The 18676-nt window shown below is 36.4% G+C and overlaps 1 protein-coding gene across 2 annotated transcripts; it reads right to left on the bottom strand.

The window, feature by feature from the left end:
- Positions 1–753: 753 nt before the first annotated feature.
- hsf1 (heat shock transcription factor 1) lies at positions 754–18564 on the bottom strand. 2 transcript variants are annotated; one of them, XM_052583798.1, is made up of 14 exons: positions 18162–18564; positions 17611–17719; positions 16890–17026; positions 15327–15451; positions 10890–10965; positions 9977–10038; positions 9719–9806; positions 9495–9628; positions 6894–7127; positions 5461–5538; positions 4210–4315; positions 3791–3838; positions 3136–3202; positions 754–2524 (listed from the first exon to the last, which is right to left on the bottom strand). In XM_052583798.1, the coding sequence occupies exons 1-14, from the start codon at positions 18285–18287 to the stop codon at positions 2328–2330; spliced, it is 1587 nt and encodes a 528-aa protein (XP_052439758.1). In that variant the 5' UTR covers positions 18288–18564; the 3' UTR covers positions 754–2327. The 2 variants fall into 2 exon arrangements, with proteins under 2 accessions (XP_052439758.1, XP_052439759.1); XM_052583799.1 differs by lacking the exon at positions 5461–5538 and having other exon boundaries at positions 18162–18563.
- Positions 18565–18676: the final 112 nt, after the last annotated feature.

Raw genomic sequence — 18676 nt, 5'->3', positions numbered from 1 at the left:
AAAAAGATAATTTACAATGTCTAAGTATGAGGATGAAGGTAGCAATGCGGGGTCAGCACTCCAACTTAATGCAGTCAGCTCATATGGATCTATGTTATGAATGGATGACAATTTCTCCATATAACGATCCCTGGCATCTTTATTGAATTTATCTCGGTACGGCCTTTTCTCAATCTTCTTTTGCTTCTCCAGGTTTTCGAGTTATATTTACTTATTATCTAGATAGTTATCTAAGTAGTTATATTAGTTATTTATTCTATTATTTACTTCTATTCTTGTAATCGTGGTTGTTTCAGTCAATAGCGATACTTCAAAAACGGCGCCGCGGTGACGTCACACACAACAAAACCACGCGTCTGACAAAGAGCGATTGTTACAATGTCGGCGGTATACATCAAACAATGGGCATTATTTTTTTCATCCAAGTATATTTGTCAGAAAAAGTACGCAATGTGACGTGAGCGCGTCATCCAGCGGGCTTTTATATATATATAGAAAGGGGAAAAAGATATTTGGTTTCTACTTTGTTTTTTATTGCTTCTCTCGTCTTCATTTGTAAGTGGCTTTGGATAAAAGCGTCTGCTAAATGACTTAATGTAAATGTCAGACAGTAAACTTTCAGGAAGACAAAATCTTGCCAGCTATGATAAACTATTTAGACCAGCTAATGATGACCAACGAGAAACTATGAAAATAAAAAGCTGGATTTAGCAGGTCCTAGCGGGGAAAATAAAAATCCAAACTACCTCCAAATACTTTCAAAAACATTTTATTTGAAACATCTCAATACACAAAGTATTGTTCACATGCGTAATAAAATAATTTATGCTTAATATTTATGTCTCTCTGGCTATGACAGTCACCCAATGACTAAAATGTGACTGAAAATGATCAGAATCAACAACAAGTGACATTCCTTTACCGAGCTGTCTGACCATCCCAAACATAAACAAGTGTTGAATAATGGAAGTCTATAGTGAACAGCATGTGTACAAATCACACCACAAAAAAAAAAAAAAACTCAACAAAAAAACAATTCCTATTTCATTTGGTTGTTTTGGTATCTATTTTGCACGTGAATCTTACAAAAAGGTTCATAAGATTCGCCTATTATATTTTCTAGTTCCTTTTGCTGAGCAAACAAAGGGGAAAAGTTAGAAAAAAAAAGAATAAAAAGGAAAGCAGTGTGTTGCTGTGAAAGTTAAGTTGAATTATTGCACAAATTCATCAAAACAGATCATCTGATACACAGGTTATCAATGCATAAAATGACCTATCAATCTATAATACACTTATTGTGTAATTCATCCCTGCTGAATGTTTTCAAAGTCTGAAATGAATGTTTAATCAAAACAAACGCAGACTCTAAACTACTTTAAACTATATTCAGATGTATGTCCTATATACAGCATCAGTGGCTGTCCTGCTTATTAGAACTTTCAACAGCAAAAAAAAAATAATAATAGTAATATATGATTTTATTACAAAAACGTTTCATTAAAATGCACCTAAAACTGGCATTTTCAGAAGAGATACCCATCATCATCAACCAAGATTAGATGTTATATGTTGAGTAACAGCTATGGCTTTGAAGACAGCTAGTGGAAAGCTGGACAATTTTACGCAACATCGATTCTTGATGCTTGTTTTATGTTTGTCAAAATTAAACCGACTGCATTTTCTGGCTATAAAAGGTATTGGTTATGTTGTTTTATTGTTTCGTTTTTGCTTCAACAAGCATTTTAATATATATACTACAAAGAAAATATTCCTGAAGATAAATACTTTGCATACTTATGAGACGTAGGTGTCCAATATAACAATCTGGGGGGTCATCGCATCATAATTAGATCGAATAACAACAACCATAATAGCAGAAAAATGCACGTACAACAAGCCAAACTTGAAGTTTTTGAAATTCGGAAGTGGTGACATACTGCAAGAGAATTGCTTAACATAGATGCAAACCCAATCCAAATAAATAAAGGTAAGCACACAAAGCATGGGCGATAAATTTAGATTTACATCTGCAGCATTACACATTTAGTCTGAGGTTTTCTCATTGCCAGAAACTACCGAACCAACAAATAAAAGCTAACTTTGATGTCTCAACTCCATGACGGAGGGTTTTCAAGAATAACTGAATTCTCTCCACTGTTTTTTTTTTAGCGATTTTTCCCAGACTAAATGTGAAGAGAAATACCGGAGTAAAAATCTAATGGCTAGCCCTGACACGTTAAATGACCAAAAAATAAAAAACAAATGCAGAGAATACATCTTTAAAAAACCCACACGGACATAAATCCCTTTTATAAAAGCTGCTCTCTCTATGATAGTTTGGGGTCCTCAGGAACTGGGGACTGGAAGTTAAGAAGAGAGATGGTGGGGTCTTCAGCTGGTTCTGACCCGAAATACGAGTCGCCCTCCAGCTCCAGGAGGATGGGCAGGTCGGGGCCAGTGCTTTCAGTGCTGACGGGGTCAGGAAGAATCACGGGCTGAGACGTGTACTGGACCAGCTGCTTGCCTGAAAACACCATTAGTCCAAAGTCCAGTTGCTTACATTAGTGGCATTAAAACGAAACTCCATTTACACTACTAAATATCAAAAGACTAAAAAAAAAATGCTTGCAATTTTAATGATAAAAGAATGTAAAAACGGTACAGGAAAAACCTGTTAGTTGGCTAACAGCAAGTTTTATATATGTGTGTGGTGAAAACCTGTAACAGATATTGTTACAATAAAATAATAATACAGATTTTGGACATTTTTACAGTGAATAACCATAACCTGCCATTTTGTTAAAAAATGGTTGTTACAAATTTTTGTACGAATTATGTACATATGGGTTTGATGCTACATCTTATGCTGTTTGTGATAAACTCCTTTACCACATTTACTGTTATGGTGGTAAAATGACAAAATATATTACTTTAGATGGAATATGAACACTATATTAGTTAATGAAATACACAGTTGTTCACCATCAAATTTATTTTAGTGCATAAAACCGAAAATACTGCTACCAAATTTTTTACGGATAAGCGGTGGCAATCATAACTGTCATTTCTTGCTTCATTTTTCCGGTTTATTATTGCACTATAAACAAAATGTTAATTTTCAAGCGTTCTAAATACCTGAATCTCCGCTGTTCGCACCAGATTCAGTTTCTTTCACAGGTTCAGGTGACAGAAGGTCCTGGATCTATAAAGAGACAGCAGATATGTGATTAACTAAAACAAGCAATATTCACATTTCTGCAGATGGAAAAAAAATGATGTTAAATTACTTCACACACACGATGCTTTTATGCAAAATGTAGGTAAGTTGTTCAGATATCTACAGTTTAACATCTTTACTACAAGCTGTGTAACATACATCTATCAACTGAAACAGTGTCAAATATTTTCCGTTAAACAGATCAGACGAGTTTGTTTGCATTCTGTACATTCTGTGAGCTGTGCTTCTTCTGGAGCTGACAGACACTGAACTTTGGCAGTCACACCAAAAGTCTGCTTTCTAGATTTCTTAATATTTGGACAATCTCTATGCTTTACATATATATATATATATATATATATATATACATACATATATATATATATATATATATACATATATATATATATATATATATATATATATATAAAAATATATAAAATAAAAACAGCTGACAGAAAAATCATATAATTGATAAAAAAATATATATATAAATTAATATAAAATGTAAAAAAAAATAAAATAATAATAATAATAATAATAATAATAATCCATTAGTAAATAAAAACTTACAATAGCCAGGCTGTCCAGATCCACATCACCTGAAGATGATGTGAAAATCTGTGAAACACAACAAACAAAGACCAACATCAAGAATAGATCGCTGACAAACAATAATACATAAGATAACAAGAACATTTGCTGTAGTAATATATATATATATATATATATATATATATATATATATATATATATATATATATATATATATAACAAATAATTCAACATTTTATTATGTACGTTTTAACTACAGTGATTTATACAGGCTTACATACATAAATATTTATATGTTAAGTCAAAGAAATGTTTAAAAATGCAATTATTAACAACGATGATAAGAACAACAATAATAATAGATCTAGAAGTATCAATTTGAAATTTAAAAGTACTTGGTTCTTAAACTTGGTGCTAGAGACTGAAAGAATATTTACATCAAAGAAAGGCGAGGTGTCGAAGTTAATGGACTGAGCATTGAGGATCTGCTGAAGGTTTTCTAATCCAGAGTCAATGGTCTCTAGATGATCACACAGTTCTGTCCTGTGGTAGGAAAGAGAAAACTAAGAAACTCCTCTCTCAAACACCACACACAAACCAGCCATCCACTCTCCAAAGACCAAACACTCAATTAAATGTTTAATTTTACAAAAGCAGCCGATAAAATTCAGCAATTTTGCTTCAGCAATAACAGGAAGCATTTAAACACACAGTAGAGAGGCCGGTCCCCAGAAAGACCACAACTGTGATGATAATGATGTCATTGAGGGAGGCGGGCAGCTAATCTCATCACATTAGCATCCACTCAGAGGTAGGAGGGGAACAGGGATCAAAGGGTGATTGGGTAATTGGGAGGATTCAAAACATGCATCTTGCATCAAATGCCATGCCATACTCCGTACTTCCTTCCCACTAGATTGTGCGTTCATGCCATTGCACTTCTCAAATTAAGCTCAGGACACCCTGAACACCCTATTCACACTCTCTACCATCTCCAGCACACCTGAGCCCAGCAACAACCAATCAGCATTGAGCGTTTCTCAGGTATCCTGGGTATATAAATGAGTGAATGAGTCTGAGGCCCCGTCCACATGGAGATGCATTCAGCTGTATACGCATTATTTTTTATCGTATATCGGATCTGGCGTTTTGGGAGAGTGAAACCGATATATTTTTTTAAACCGGGATAAATGTGGATAAATATGAAAATGACAACCTTGTGTTTTCACGTGGACGGCGAATCCGTACATTTTCTGAAATGAAGACGTCATCAGTCCACGTCTCGCCCCTAGTCGGACACCGCTATGTCACGTAACAGCTACAAAACATGCACAAACACTGAACGATTGTCTTCTTATTAACAAACATTGACACAGATTAATAAATGTATTGTTCCATGTTCGTTTGAATACCACGCGCAAGGTTTATGCACATAGTCCAAGTCTCCTTCTCTGTTTTTAACGCATGTCCATGGCAGAATTACAGCACCACATGCTGGTCTGGCATGAATACTACATCATTTTGTGTCGTTTCATGGTTTCGTGAGGACGCATAAAATTCTTGAGATGAGGGGAAAAGAAATTGGACAGGGAAAGTTCTGGCTTCGTGTGGACGCAGCCTGAGAAGACAAGCTAAACGCAGTTAGTGCTATGCGTTTTGGGGACGGATCGGCCAACTGAAATGCTGACCCGTTATGAGGCCTGAGGTGTAGAGACGAGGTGGAGAAGCCGGAGAAAAGGCGAGAGATCTCGGACATCTGAGGATAACTGAAAAGACAGAAGCACAACATGGGAGCGAAGACAGCAGGGGACGCTACTCACAACAACGGTCCTCTGCCACAGTCAGAAACAGGGCTGTTTCAGAGGAAATGGTAACTACTGCCAATGGAGGCAGGAGTGAAGTACAGATCGTTCTGGGTTTTTATTGAGGTCCAGGTGTTTCGAAGCCACCAGACATTACTGAATGGTTATAGAGTGTTGTAAAAGTGCACTATTAAAACTATTTCCTCAATGAAAATCAATTATGTCCTTGGACAAACCTTAAATTCCTGTGAAAAAAATATCTATCTATCCATTTATCTATCGCCCTAGTTTTAGGTCTGTAAATCTGCTAAGGTGGACCAAATATCAAGTTAAGAGATTTGCACAGTAACTTGAAGCGAATCCAACTCAATTCCTGTGCAGCCGTATGAACTTTAATTTTATGTTTAGCTATTTATTAACAAATCAAGCTTAAATTAGCTTGCACTTTAATTACTTGTCAAATAAAAGGTCATCAAATTCATGAGATGAATTGACATATGAAATAATGCACTGGCTCATAAGAATATCTGGAAAAGTATTAGTCACTTTTGAAGTCTGCCAGGCTAAACCAAGCGGCCAAAGTCTACAAAGATGTCCAGCTGAACAGTTAGTTACGAGCAATGCTACTGCAGGACATTTGTTTTTTTTTAAAAGATCTGCTCATTAGTTTTTTAAGCTTTTTTGATTGGTGTGGAAATGGATGGTTTACCCAAAAGTGAAAGTTCTATCAATACATTCTCACCACATTTATTTTTTATACAAAATTGAAAAATAAAAACAATCTACAAGACATTGCTCTTTTACATACAATTAAAGTGGATGGTGACCATAGTTGTCATGCTTTAAAAAAGGACAAGTGTTATTTTATTATCATGGATATACTATTATAGTTTTTGTATAGTTTAAGATAGTTGTAATAAGTAAATGGCTTTAGTTTTAGTTAGCAATAACAACTCTTGGACAAAAATAAATAAATAAATAAAAAAAAAAAAAAAAGGAACAAAGTATCAAAGTAGTTCATTCAAGTTTTTTGACGCCATATGATCATTTTAAAAATGCTGTTTGTGTTCTCGAGGATGTTTGATTTGCATAATACAGAAAAAGTGCTTACCATCCACTTTCATTGTATTGAAAAGAGCATTATATTTTTTGTAATACAAAGATTTTTTTTTCTTTCATTTTTGGATAAACAATCCCTGCTGAAGCCATTAGGAGCACACCAAGAAAGGGCCCTCTGGGAATGAAGCGTTATTTGGTAAGGTAAGGGAAGATGTGAAGAGAAGCAGTAGCTTTGATGTGCATTTGTTGGTTAAACTCACTTGTCGAAGCAGGCCACACTCAGACACTTCTGGTCGTTGGGAGGCGGAGTCGGGGCAGTGATGGGCTCACTCTCCTGGAGGATGGAATTGATGAAGGTTGTGGGGGAAAGGGGTGTGTCCACAGGAACACCGGATACCGCCTCCACTTCCACTTCAACAGGACACACCTCCTCCACCTCAAGACTGTGGGCGGGGCTAGATGGTTCTTCCTTAATGTGGACCAATGGGCTTGTTCTGTGACAAAAAATAAATAAATAGTTTTCATAATAACTAACAAATAAATTTTTTAAAAGCATTCTTTTAACTCTTGCAGGTGATCCATGCAAACAGCTAAAATGTCATTAGAAAGGATAGTCTTAAATACTATAGTAAAGAAAAGGTTTATTTTAGGGCTACTGAGATACATTGTAGGGTTGTGACGTTGAAGAAAGTTTCCCACCGGTTAATCAATTAAATACCTTGTAAAAGCGGTGTGCACATTTTACTTTCACTTTCAAATGGCGGCAATTTAGCGTAAAGTAATTGTTTTTAGTCAGTTTGAATTTTCCCTCTTTTTCTTGCTTTCCTTATCTTTTAAATAACTTAAAAGCACCGTGCGAATTAGTTGCAGTTCAGTGTCAATTGCTTGAATGCAACAAAAAAATACAACGTCAAACTCAGTTTAGCATATATGAAAATTTTTTAAACTTTTCTTAACAAAACAAATAAAAATACACCATGCTAAAGGGCAGGCTATGCCTAATATAAAACAACAATTAACTTACATAAAGTTTAAATAGGTATACAAAACTGGAAATAGGCCAAGTATACATGTATAATATATAACCAAATAAATAAGAAACGTAGCAGGTTTATTAGCAAACAGTAATAAAGCTTGAAGGCACGGCATAAACCTCGATGTCAAATAAAACAAATAAATGACACAAAGTTTATATAAAGTTAAAATCAGCAAACAATATGGAACCAATTAAAGGGGGGGTGAAATGCTCGTTTTCACTCAATATCCTGTTAATCTTGAGTACCTATAGAGTAGTACTGCATCCTTCATAACTCCAAAAAGTCTTTATTTTTATTATATTTATAAGAGAAAGATAGTCTGTACCGATTTTTCCCGGAAAAACACGAGCGCCTAGAGGCGTGACGTGTGGGCGGAGCTAAAGAATCACGAGCGCCAGTAGGCTTTTGAGTTGAGAGCATGTGGAAGCTGTGACACAGATCCAGAGGCTGAAATTTAACAAGAGCAGCATCAGCGAAGGCGGTATGCTATGTGGTATGTACTGAAACTGTATATATTTGCTTAGCGGTTTTGGAAAGTTCCACTTTATATCGTCTTTTTTTTTTTTTTTTTTTTTAAGCTGTACATGTGGAAAGTGCAGTTTGATGACAACATTGCATGTTGTTTACTTGATGTGCTTACGCGCTGATAGCTAAGTTAACAACACAGAGATATTTGAAGCAGTTTTACTCACGGCATGTGGTTCCAACACACAATCGTGACCCTTTTCCGTTGGGACTGCATTATCCTTAAGAAATAAACGATGTGCAATCCGAAATGCAGGGAACAAACAAAAACACTTGCACAACTCCGTTGATGCTCTGTAAAAATAAACTCCATCCACTGGTCCCTTAATGCTGTTTCTCTTTTGGTAATCTGTGCAGGGTTGTCTTGCCCTGGCAACCAAAAACCAAAAACTTTTGTGACTTTTCGCGACGCTCTCGCTCTGATCAGGCTGTGCTCAGCCTCTCAGTGCGCTGCTATACGGGAGCGCGCGCTCTTCCGGCAGAAGAGCGCGCACTTAGGACCCATATAAGGAAATTCCGCTCCATCTAACGTCACACAGAGCCATACTCGAAAAAAACTTTCCAAAACTTGTGACAAACCGGAAGAGGTTTTTTTGGAACAAAAATACTCCTTCAAACGTACAACTTAATTTTTGAAACTTTGTCCATGTTTAGCATGGGAATCCAACTCTTTAACAGTGTAAAAAACTCAGTATGCATGAAAGAGCATTTCACCCCCCCTTTAAATAAAGGAATCTTTAAAAAAAAACGTCCAAAATCACCTTGCAAAAGTCAACTGGCTTTTCAAAAATCGAAAATATTGCCAAACAGGAGCTTTTGCATTTTGTTTCGAAACCAAATCATCCACCATCGTCTTGACCCGACTCCTCACTGGAAAAATGAAATCTGATCTGTGAGGTGACTGTCGTTCAGCTTACTGCATTGAGCAGCAACATTCAGGTTTTTTATGTGGTGTCTGTTCTTTTACTGAATTAAAGGATGATGTAGCGTAGCTCAACACCGGTATCACCATCAACACAGTCTATCGCGGTAAGCCTAATGCATTGTGACATAATCTTTCGGTTTTTGACCACATTTCTCTCAACAGTGATTTGTTTAATACCAACAAATACTGTTGACAATGCTTTAAAAAAAAAAATTATAATATGATAAAATTTACAATTACATTCAATTATTTTACACAGATAATTAAGCACATTTCTCCAATCCTTTCTTTGGTTTTAAAGTGAAATTTGACTTATTTTTTTAATTTATTTTTGAGATTCACCCTTTGCAGCTCTAACAGAAGGTGAAACTTGCCTGTCCTCGACCCACTCCTCTGTGGCCACAGGGTCGGACTGCGCCAGTTCAGTGATGTCAGAGATGATTGGCCCCGTCTTGACAGGTGATTCTGAGGTGAAGACACCCGTTCCTGTGAAAGCTGTAGAAGAGGGCTGCACACAAGAAAACATACATTACGCTTAAACCTAGCAATCATTGGTAAATCCAGCTCATGGTTTGAGATACAAGCATGCGGTACTCACAGAGAGAGCGGGAGACGACTCGAGGGAGTACTGCCGAGAGTATTTGGGCATGGAGTGTGTGGAGCTGCCATCATTCAACATCAGGGGCCTGTGCACAAACAGAACGAATGGGAGAGAGAGAGGAACATTCCCACATAAAATAAAGGGTAAATAAAAGGAGTGAAAAGTGAGAACAGATGACAATCACAATTTTTTATATTTAAGTAGCAGAATATCAATGTGGATGTGTGTGTTATTGTTAATCTGAGGTTGACTTGCATCTTCCGTTTCACTCCCAGGACTCTGTTGGACCGTGCCAGTGTGATCAAGAACTGAATGAGCTGTGGAAACAAAAAAATAATCATACTACTTTTTTCTACGACATTTTCATGTACATATAACTTCTAAAATCCATTCAAAAGATACTGGTTTAAATACATCAGTTAAATGTATGAATTAAACATTGTCCAATTCCATACATCCATTATTTTAATATGCATAGACAATTGTATTATTATTATATCACTTTCTCAGAAATGGATCCTTTGCAGTGAATGGGTGCCGTCAGAAAAGGAGTTCAAACAGCTGATAAAAACATTGCAATAATCCACAAGTAATTCACACAACTCCAGTCCATCAATTAACATTCTGTGAAGTGAAAACCTGTTTGTTTGTAAGGAACAAATCCATCTTTCAGAAGTATTTAACTTCAAACCATTGCTTCTGGACAAAATACAAGACCATAATCCATTATAACAGTGCCTCCAGTGAAAACGTCTCTTCTATTTCCTTGTCACATCAAAATACACAACATATTTATTTAAAACAGTTTTTCCTTGTAAACAGTGTTTGATCTGTGCATATTTCTCTCCTGATTCAGACAATACTACTTTTTCACTGGATGATGCAATATTATGGATGGAGGACTAGTATTTTAGCTGGATTTGTTTATTACAAACATGCTTCACAAAAAAATGTAATGATAGACTGGAGTCTAGTGGATTATTATGATTTTAAATCAGCAGTTTGGACTCTGACGGCACCCATTCACTGCAGAGGATCCACTGGTAAATCTAAATTAACTGTTTCACACCATGATTTGTCATTTTATGAAAGTAAAATGTGATGCTTAAACGATTTCATTTTTACTTTAAACTGTGGCTGCCTGGATGAAAAAGTTTGCTGATTTTACCTTATTGACTACTTTCTGCTGTTGAGAATGTTTCTGTCTCAAAGTGGCAACTTCTCTCCAGAGCGCCTCATTCTCACTGCGGGAGAGAGACAGAAAGATGTTAAAGTTATAAAGTTTAAGGCAATGTGTTCTCATTTTCATACACGTTTTGTTCACAATTAACATAAATATGACACTAAACTCTGTACACGGTCAATGAAAGATCTCCGGGGTGGTTGTTTTTTTTCAGGTTGATTATATAAGGACTGCTTCTCTTAAACTCCCTTGACACTGATAAAATGGCATTTTAAGTGTGCGTTCATGAGTCCAATATGGCCACAGACACATGGCCTGAACACAGTCCAGCACTCAAGAACAAAACCACAGGCCAATACTGAACATCACTGTGGTGGAAATGGAAAATTCTAACAAAACAATGACAAAGAAATCCTACGAGTTAAAGGACATATGAAATCATGAATCAAAAAAAGTTTGAAAGACACAAAAATGAAATAAATAAAAAAATCTACTACACAAACAACTGTGTGGTCCTTCCATAAGCACAGATGCATTTCATATATATTTTTCATATCACAGTTATTGTGGCCATAAGAATTCACGATATCGATATATCGTGACATCTTAAGAAACCTTTGGGGGGGGGAGATATCAGTCAAATTATTTTGTTTTTACTTTGTTTATTGAGTTTTTCTTTTTCACCCAACGAACAATAGGTTACTGATAAACGTAGGGCACAAGACTCAGCTTTTCTCCATCTTCTTTGAAGCTCCTATGAAATAACAAGAGAGAAAATACTGTCAAGTTCAACAAAATGATGGAAAAATATTAATTGTTGAGGTCATTTGTTAACATTAATGTATTAACTAACATGAACGAACAATACATTTATTACATTTATTAATCTTTGTTAATGTTAATAAAAATAGAGTCATTCGTTGTTAATGATAGTTCATAGTGCATTAATTTTTATGAACACAACTTGTGATTTTTATAATGCATAAGTAAATGCTGAAATTAACATGAACTAAGATAAGTAAATGCTGTGGAAATATTGTTTATTATTTATATATGTTGACTAATGTAATTAACTCATGTTGACTAATGAACCTTATTGGCACTGCGACCAACTTAACATTTTACAGAGTTTAATGTAGCAATGTGGTCGCTTAGTTTTTCAAGATCAATTTTATTTCTAATCCAGGAATAAAGCGTTACTATGCACAGGCCGTATTGATTGCAAATACAAAAATAAGACAAGTAAAGAAAACGCGGTACTTATTAAAATAATAACCCTTTACTTCAATATATGAACAGAAAACCGCTGTTAACGGGTTAACAAAGTTTCCCATTCTTTGACTAGTAAAATAATGGCAACTTACTCTGACAAACACAGCTCTTCTTGGAGTAGCTGCGTGCGCTGCGTCGTCTTCTTGTGTGACAGGTGTCAGCATTAAAACACAATACTGGCACCTGAGAGCTCAACCAGGTACTAGCGCTGGAGTATTTACACGTGGTGTCATCTTAAAAGAACTGGTCATTTAAAATATTGCGGTTATCGCCTATAACGGTATATCATCACAGACCCACTAAATTAACAGGATATCGAGAACCATTGCTATGAATATCACGGTTAACACCAGAGTGAAAAAGATTTCCAGGTAAATCCCATTTAGCATATATATATATATATATATATATATATATATATATAGACACATACACACACACACAGGTCATATAATTAGAATATCATCAAAAAGTTGATTTATTTCACTAGTTCCATTCAAAAAGTAAAACTTGTATATTATGGTCATTCATTACACACAGACTGATATATTTCTAATGTTTATTTCTTTTCATTTTGATGATTATAACTGACAACTAAGGAAAATCCCAAATTCAGTATCTCAGAAAATTAGAATATTACTTAAGACCAATATAAAGAAAGGATTTTTAGAAATCTTGACCAACTGAAAAGTATGAACATGAAAAGTATGAGCATGTACAGCACTCAATACTTAGTTGGGGCTCCTTTTGCCTGAATTACTGCAGCAATGCGGCGTGGCATGGAGTCGATCAGTCTGTGGCACTGCTCAGGTGTTATGAGAGCCCAGGTTGCTCTGATAGTGGTCTTCAGCTCTTCTGCATTGTTGGGTCTGGCATATCGCATCTTCCTCTTCACAATACCCCATAGCTGATTAGATTAATTAGCTGATTTTTGCCAAGTCCTGTTGGAAAATGAAATCGGCATCTCCATAAAGTCGGTCAGCAGCAGGAAGCGCTCTAAAACTTCCTGGTATAAGGATGCGTTGACCTTGGACCTCAGAAAACACAGTGGACCAACACCAGCAGATGACATGGAACCCCAAACCATCACTGACTGTGGAAACTTTACACTGGACCTCAAGTAACATGGAATGTGTGCCTCTCCTCTCTTCCTCCAAACTCTGGGAGGCTGATTTCCAAAGGAAATGCAAAACTTACTTTCATCAGAGAACATAACTTTGGAACACTCAGCAGCTGTCCAGTCCTTTTTGAAGCGAGATGCTTTTGATGCCGTCTGTTGTTGAGGAGTTGCTTGACACAAGGAATGCGATAGCTGAAACCCATGTCTTGCATACGTCTGTGCGTAGTGGTTCTTGAAGCACTGACTCCAGCTGCAGTCCACTATTTGTGAATCTCCCCCACATTTTTGAATGGGTCTTGTTTCACAATCCTCTCCAGGGTGCGGTTATCCCAATTGATTGTACACTATTTTCTACCACATCTTTTCCTTCCCTTCGCCTCTCTATTAATGTGCTTGGACACAGAGCTCTGTGAACAGCCAGCCTTTTTTTGCAATGACCTTTGTGCAAGGTGTCAAAAGTCATCTTTTGGACAACTGTCAAGTCAGCAGTCTTCCACATGAGTGTGTAGCCTACAGAACTAGACTGAGAGACCCTTTAAAGGCCTTTGCAGGTGTTTTGAGTTAATTAGCTGATTGGAGTGTGGCACCAGGCGTCTTCAATATCGAACCTTTTCACAATAGTCTAATTTTCTGAGATCTTGAATTTGGGATTTTCCTTAGTTGTCAGTTAGATTTCTTTTATTTTTCTTTTGATGATTAAACATTTGAAATATATCAGTCTGTGAGTAATGAATGAATATAATATACAACTTTCACTTTTTTAATGGAATTAGTGCAATAAATCAACTTTTTGAGGATATTCTAATTATATGACCATTTGAGTGACATCATCTGTGTCTGACATTCATCTCATGGACTCCCTGTGGTCGGGTCTCTAGATCGAGCAAGAGACCAAGATTATGAGAGGACTCAGCTGCATTATAATCCAGCGTCGCTCGTCTGTAAAACAGCAGAGTGCAGGAAGAAGCTCTTTAAGAGCCCCCTCCTCCCGTCATGTGACCCTCCCCCGTTTACCCCTCAGCAGATGGGACGGGGGTTTATAGAGGCAGGTGTGGATTCCAGTAAGCAGCGTGATCAGACCTTTCCCAAATCTCCATTCAGATTCAGAATGACACAAATTCCTTTCAAATCTTATTCAAAGTCTCCTTCACGCCAAAACACTTTCAAAAATCTAACAACAATCTAAATAAACATACGACGGTTATCATAATCATTTAAAATAATCACAATTTGACTCAATTTCAATTTAACTGTTTGAAGGCACTGCAAATAATTGTCTATTTTTACACTCCAAAGTAGTTTTATAGATTAATTAATTATTAAATACTATTGAATAAGCATTTAATATAAATCAATTTCAATATATTTGTATTAGAACTCTTTCTTAATTTTAGCACATTGGCTACATCAGCCATTCTGAAAACATTACATTCGTTGACTTGAATTTAAAACGAATAATTAAAATTAACTTAAAACATGCCTTAAGTGTCAAAACATTAGATACACTGGTGTTAAAATAAAAAAAAATAAAAAAAAATTAAGATGACTTGTAGGATTTTAGAAATCTGTAACATATTCAAAGGACTCAAACCCCAAAATCAAACACTCCTGTGTGCGTGTGTTTGTGTGTGACAAACACGTGACAAACCCTAGAGACCCGTCCAGCTGTGAGAGAAGAAAATGACAAAATGCCTTCGGACAAGCTGAGAGCAGCTGCGACATACGTCACACTGGCGTGAGGATGGCCGTCCGTTTTAGAGGCATGACTAACAGGGTTTAAAAAGGTGAAGCATTAATAAGTGGTCACAAACCCAGCAGAGATTAACCCACGTTCACATCTCAACCGTTACACATTAAACTGCTACTGAAATCAACACTGGATAAAGCCAACTGTTACAATCAGTCAAACTTTCCCCAGTTGGTTTAGGAACTACATGAATGCCAGTTTAAGCTCAATTAACCCAGAACCGGAAGAGGAAATGGAGAAAGAGTCAAATGTTTTGGCCAAATGTAAATGCAATGCGACTTACTGTTTGAGGGTGCTGATTTTGGAGTCAATTGACTCCTGCTTGCCCTTCATGAGCTGGACATCTGTGATCATTTTAGACATTTCCTCAGTGCTCAACTTGAAGTCCTCTTGTTTAATATTTGACACCTGCAGATGGACACAATAAAACCGTCAAAGATACGGTGCATGTGTGTGATTGGAGGGCTGAGTCGAGTCTGTTGTGACCCGTTTCTGAACCCTCGCATAGGGGAAAGCATGTGTTAACGGTTTGATTTCCGCCCCGAGCTGGACATTTGGACAGAACGGGAGAGGAAACACTATAAATCGGAGGGTTGGAAAGTGGCGTCGATGGAGCATCAGAGTGACGCCAGATGAAGTGCCCCAGAACCTCGGCCTCTAATCCACACGTCTCCAGCTGGCTTCCTCTCAGACCTGCTGATTATCGCAATCTGTCACTGAGCCAACGTGAAAAAGAGGGACAACGGGATTTAAAGTGGCCCGAGGAAACCCAGCAGAGCACATGGAAACCATCACACACCAAGAACTTGATCTGTGCACTTCTCAGGAAACTGAATGGAAATTTAAAAACCACAAATATCCGAACAGAAGTGGTGTGTTTCTTAAATGGTCTGGTTAAATCCAGCTTTCCATTTACTCCGTCATACTAAATGTATTTAGAAAATGTATTTATATTTACACCACCCTCCCAATTCATTTAAATATATATAATATCCCCCTTAAACTTTTTCATTTCAAAGCCTTCCAAAAACAACGATCCCCTTCCAAGAGCAGCTACACAGTTTCATGTACAAAAACATTTATAATGTATAAATCCAGTGATGATACAAAGACATGTTAGATTATGTTTTTAAATATTATATTATCATGACGCAGATTTGCATTTCAATTTTTACAAATTAGGGCTGTCAGTAGAATAAAATAAACTTTCTGACCATTATTTAGTTACATCAAATTTAGTAAATGTGGGAAAAAAATATATAGGTTAAATAGGTTGAAAGATGATTAAAATAAAGTGTAAATATTTAGTCAAATATTTCTGGACCCTAGTTTGAAAGAATACTAAATAAGAAAATAAATAAAGAAAAATAGCAAATATATCACTCAAATTGATACAGTGTACATTAAAAAAACCTTCACTGCTAGTTACACAGCTATATTACAAACTAAATGTAATGTTGGAAAGCCTCTGCTAGAGTCTTTTTGAACAAAAGTTCATTTATAATCCCATTTTATTATGTTTTCCCTGTGGGAGATCATAATTCTGGCAAATGTTTATTCAAAAGTGAAATCCTGCAGGTTTCAAAGCCAAACATGAGCAGCAGGGAATCCCCAAAACCCAGATCAATTCAGACCGCATTAGTGGTCTGACATCATGACCGTGTCCTAAATGAACTTCAGCCTGACTGGAAAGCTGCTTTGGATCAAAAAAGCCTCTCTGAAATACCAACTAATTATAAAAACCTGGAGATCGTTCAAAACTCAAGGTCACTGCGGCTCCTCTCTCATATATTCTCAGATGTTTCAGGGCTCAAGAAGGCTATCAGGAAGAGGAGTTTCTACCTACCGTTGTGACTTTCCTCTTGATGTTCTCCAGCAAATGCTCCTGTCCGCGGATGAAATATGGATGCTGGAACTCTGTGTCATCTTTCTCTGGTTTTACCAGCCCACCCTGCTCGATGTGGACAACTTTCCGAAAACCATCTATTAAGGAATATATTAACATGTTATAAGCACAGATATCATATATTAACTGCTTTTGACTTTAAACTCAATGAGTTTTTAAGCACATAAAGAATACAGCACCCTAAATGTATTATTGGTATCAAATACATCTAAACTGTTAAAGGTGGACAATCAGGGATAGACATAATGAAACACTGAGACGATGTGTTTTGTGAAAAAAAAAAAAGCTATAGAAATAAACCGACTTAACTTAAAATATTGATATTCATCCACATTTTTGTTTTTTTTCCAACAAAAATCTTACATTTTGACTGCACACAAAGTCAAGGTAAATATTTATTCTAAACATTCATGAAAAAAAAATAAGGCATGAGACTTCATACATATTGTGCATAATCAAATCAACATCTCAGTGTACCAAAGAGCTGTAAAATAAAAAAATATATATATATACACAATACATAAGCTAGAGAGAAATACAATATCAAATTAAAACATGGAGATACAAAACACAAATAGATTCTCAAGCTTAATGGTCTTTAAAAAAAACAACAAAAAAAACACGAGTTGTTCAATTAGACACAGAATTCTCTTATACTTACACATATTGAGCTGGCGAACAAAACTGGCCATGTTATTGTGCTTAAAATACTTTGGCAGAACATCTTTGGAAAACCTGCCCTGGTCGAACACATGAAAGCTGTTGCCGCTCTGAAAACACACCAGAAATGAATAAAACATCAACAACAAATCAACAAGAACAGCTTCAGTTCATTCTGAAACTGAAACACAAGCATTAGGTAAATCCACTAATAATACTTATAATACAGATTTAAAGACATGTGACAAATACTATTCATTCAATATTTTTAACACGTTCTTAGCAGAGTTTCTTTTGTGTCTCTGGCTTAAACCTAAACTGGTTCATGAGGAGTGAATCTAAACCAAAAAGCAAAACTATTTCAGGCCCTTTAGTATCAACAGGGCTACTTATAACACAAGGTAAAGGCTACAGTAAACAAAGGTCCCTGTGGCTCCATGTTAGAGGTTATTTTAGGCCTACACAAGCTCATAACAGATGAATATAACTGCAATCCCGATCTGTGAACATTTCTCAGACCACGTGAAAGCCGCGATGAGCCTCGTTACTTACGGGACTCCAGCAGATCAGCGGGTCTGTGTCCGGATCCTCTACCAGCGTCCAGAGCTTGGTCAGAAACGCAGGAACATTACTCCCCGAGACCATCACTCCTCCGGGCCCCACACTGTGATACTCCATCACAGATAGTTCAATGATTGTTGACGACAGTTACACTGATTGTTATGAGTCACTGACGAAGAGCAGAGTTACGCACTCGAACGCAGATTACACCAATCCGATTCTATTTTCACCTCGAAGTATCCGGATCTCGTTTAGAGAGCAATATATAGGCTTAAATTAATTTAGATACGTGTTTTTGATCATTCAAGAGTAGTGGAAATTTCCATTAAATCCCTACAGCGTACAAACTGCGTAGACACAAACAGCACTGAGAAGAGTCGCACGATTGATGACGCCACCGCGACGCGTCTTTAAAAATATCATACACATTTTTTTAACGAGTTTAGACACAAAATCATATACACAAAAGCACATAAATGTTAAATTTGGTTGTTTAAATGTGTTTA

The sequence above is a fragment of the Carassius gibelio genome, chromosome B19, assembly GCF_023724105.1.
Source record: "Carassius gibelio isolate Cgi1373 ecotype wild population from Czech Republic chromosome B19, carGib1.2-hapl.c, whole genome shotgun sequence".
In the NCBI taxonomy this organism is placed as follows: domain Eukaryota; kingdom Metazoa; phylum Chordata; class Actinopteri; order Cypriniformes; family Cyprinidae; genus Carassius; species Carassius gibelio.
Note: the sequence above shows the minus strand (reverse complement) of the source record. Positions and strands in the feature narration are given on the sequence as shown.

Coding starts and splice junctions, on each gene's coding strand:
- hsf1 (XM_052583798.1), bottom strand. CDS start 18,287: ATGGAGTATCACAGTGTGGGGCCCGGAGGAGTGATGGTCTCGGGGAGT. Junction 17,027..17,610: donor TGTTCGCCAGCTCAATATGT/GTAAGTATAAGA, acceptor ATTCCTTAATAG/ATGGTTTTCGGAAAGTTGTC. Junction 3,839..4,209: donor ACACCTCGCCTTTCTTTGAT/GTAAATATTCTT, acceptor TGTGTTTCACAG/ATTTTCACATCATCTTCAGG.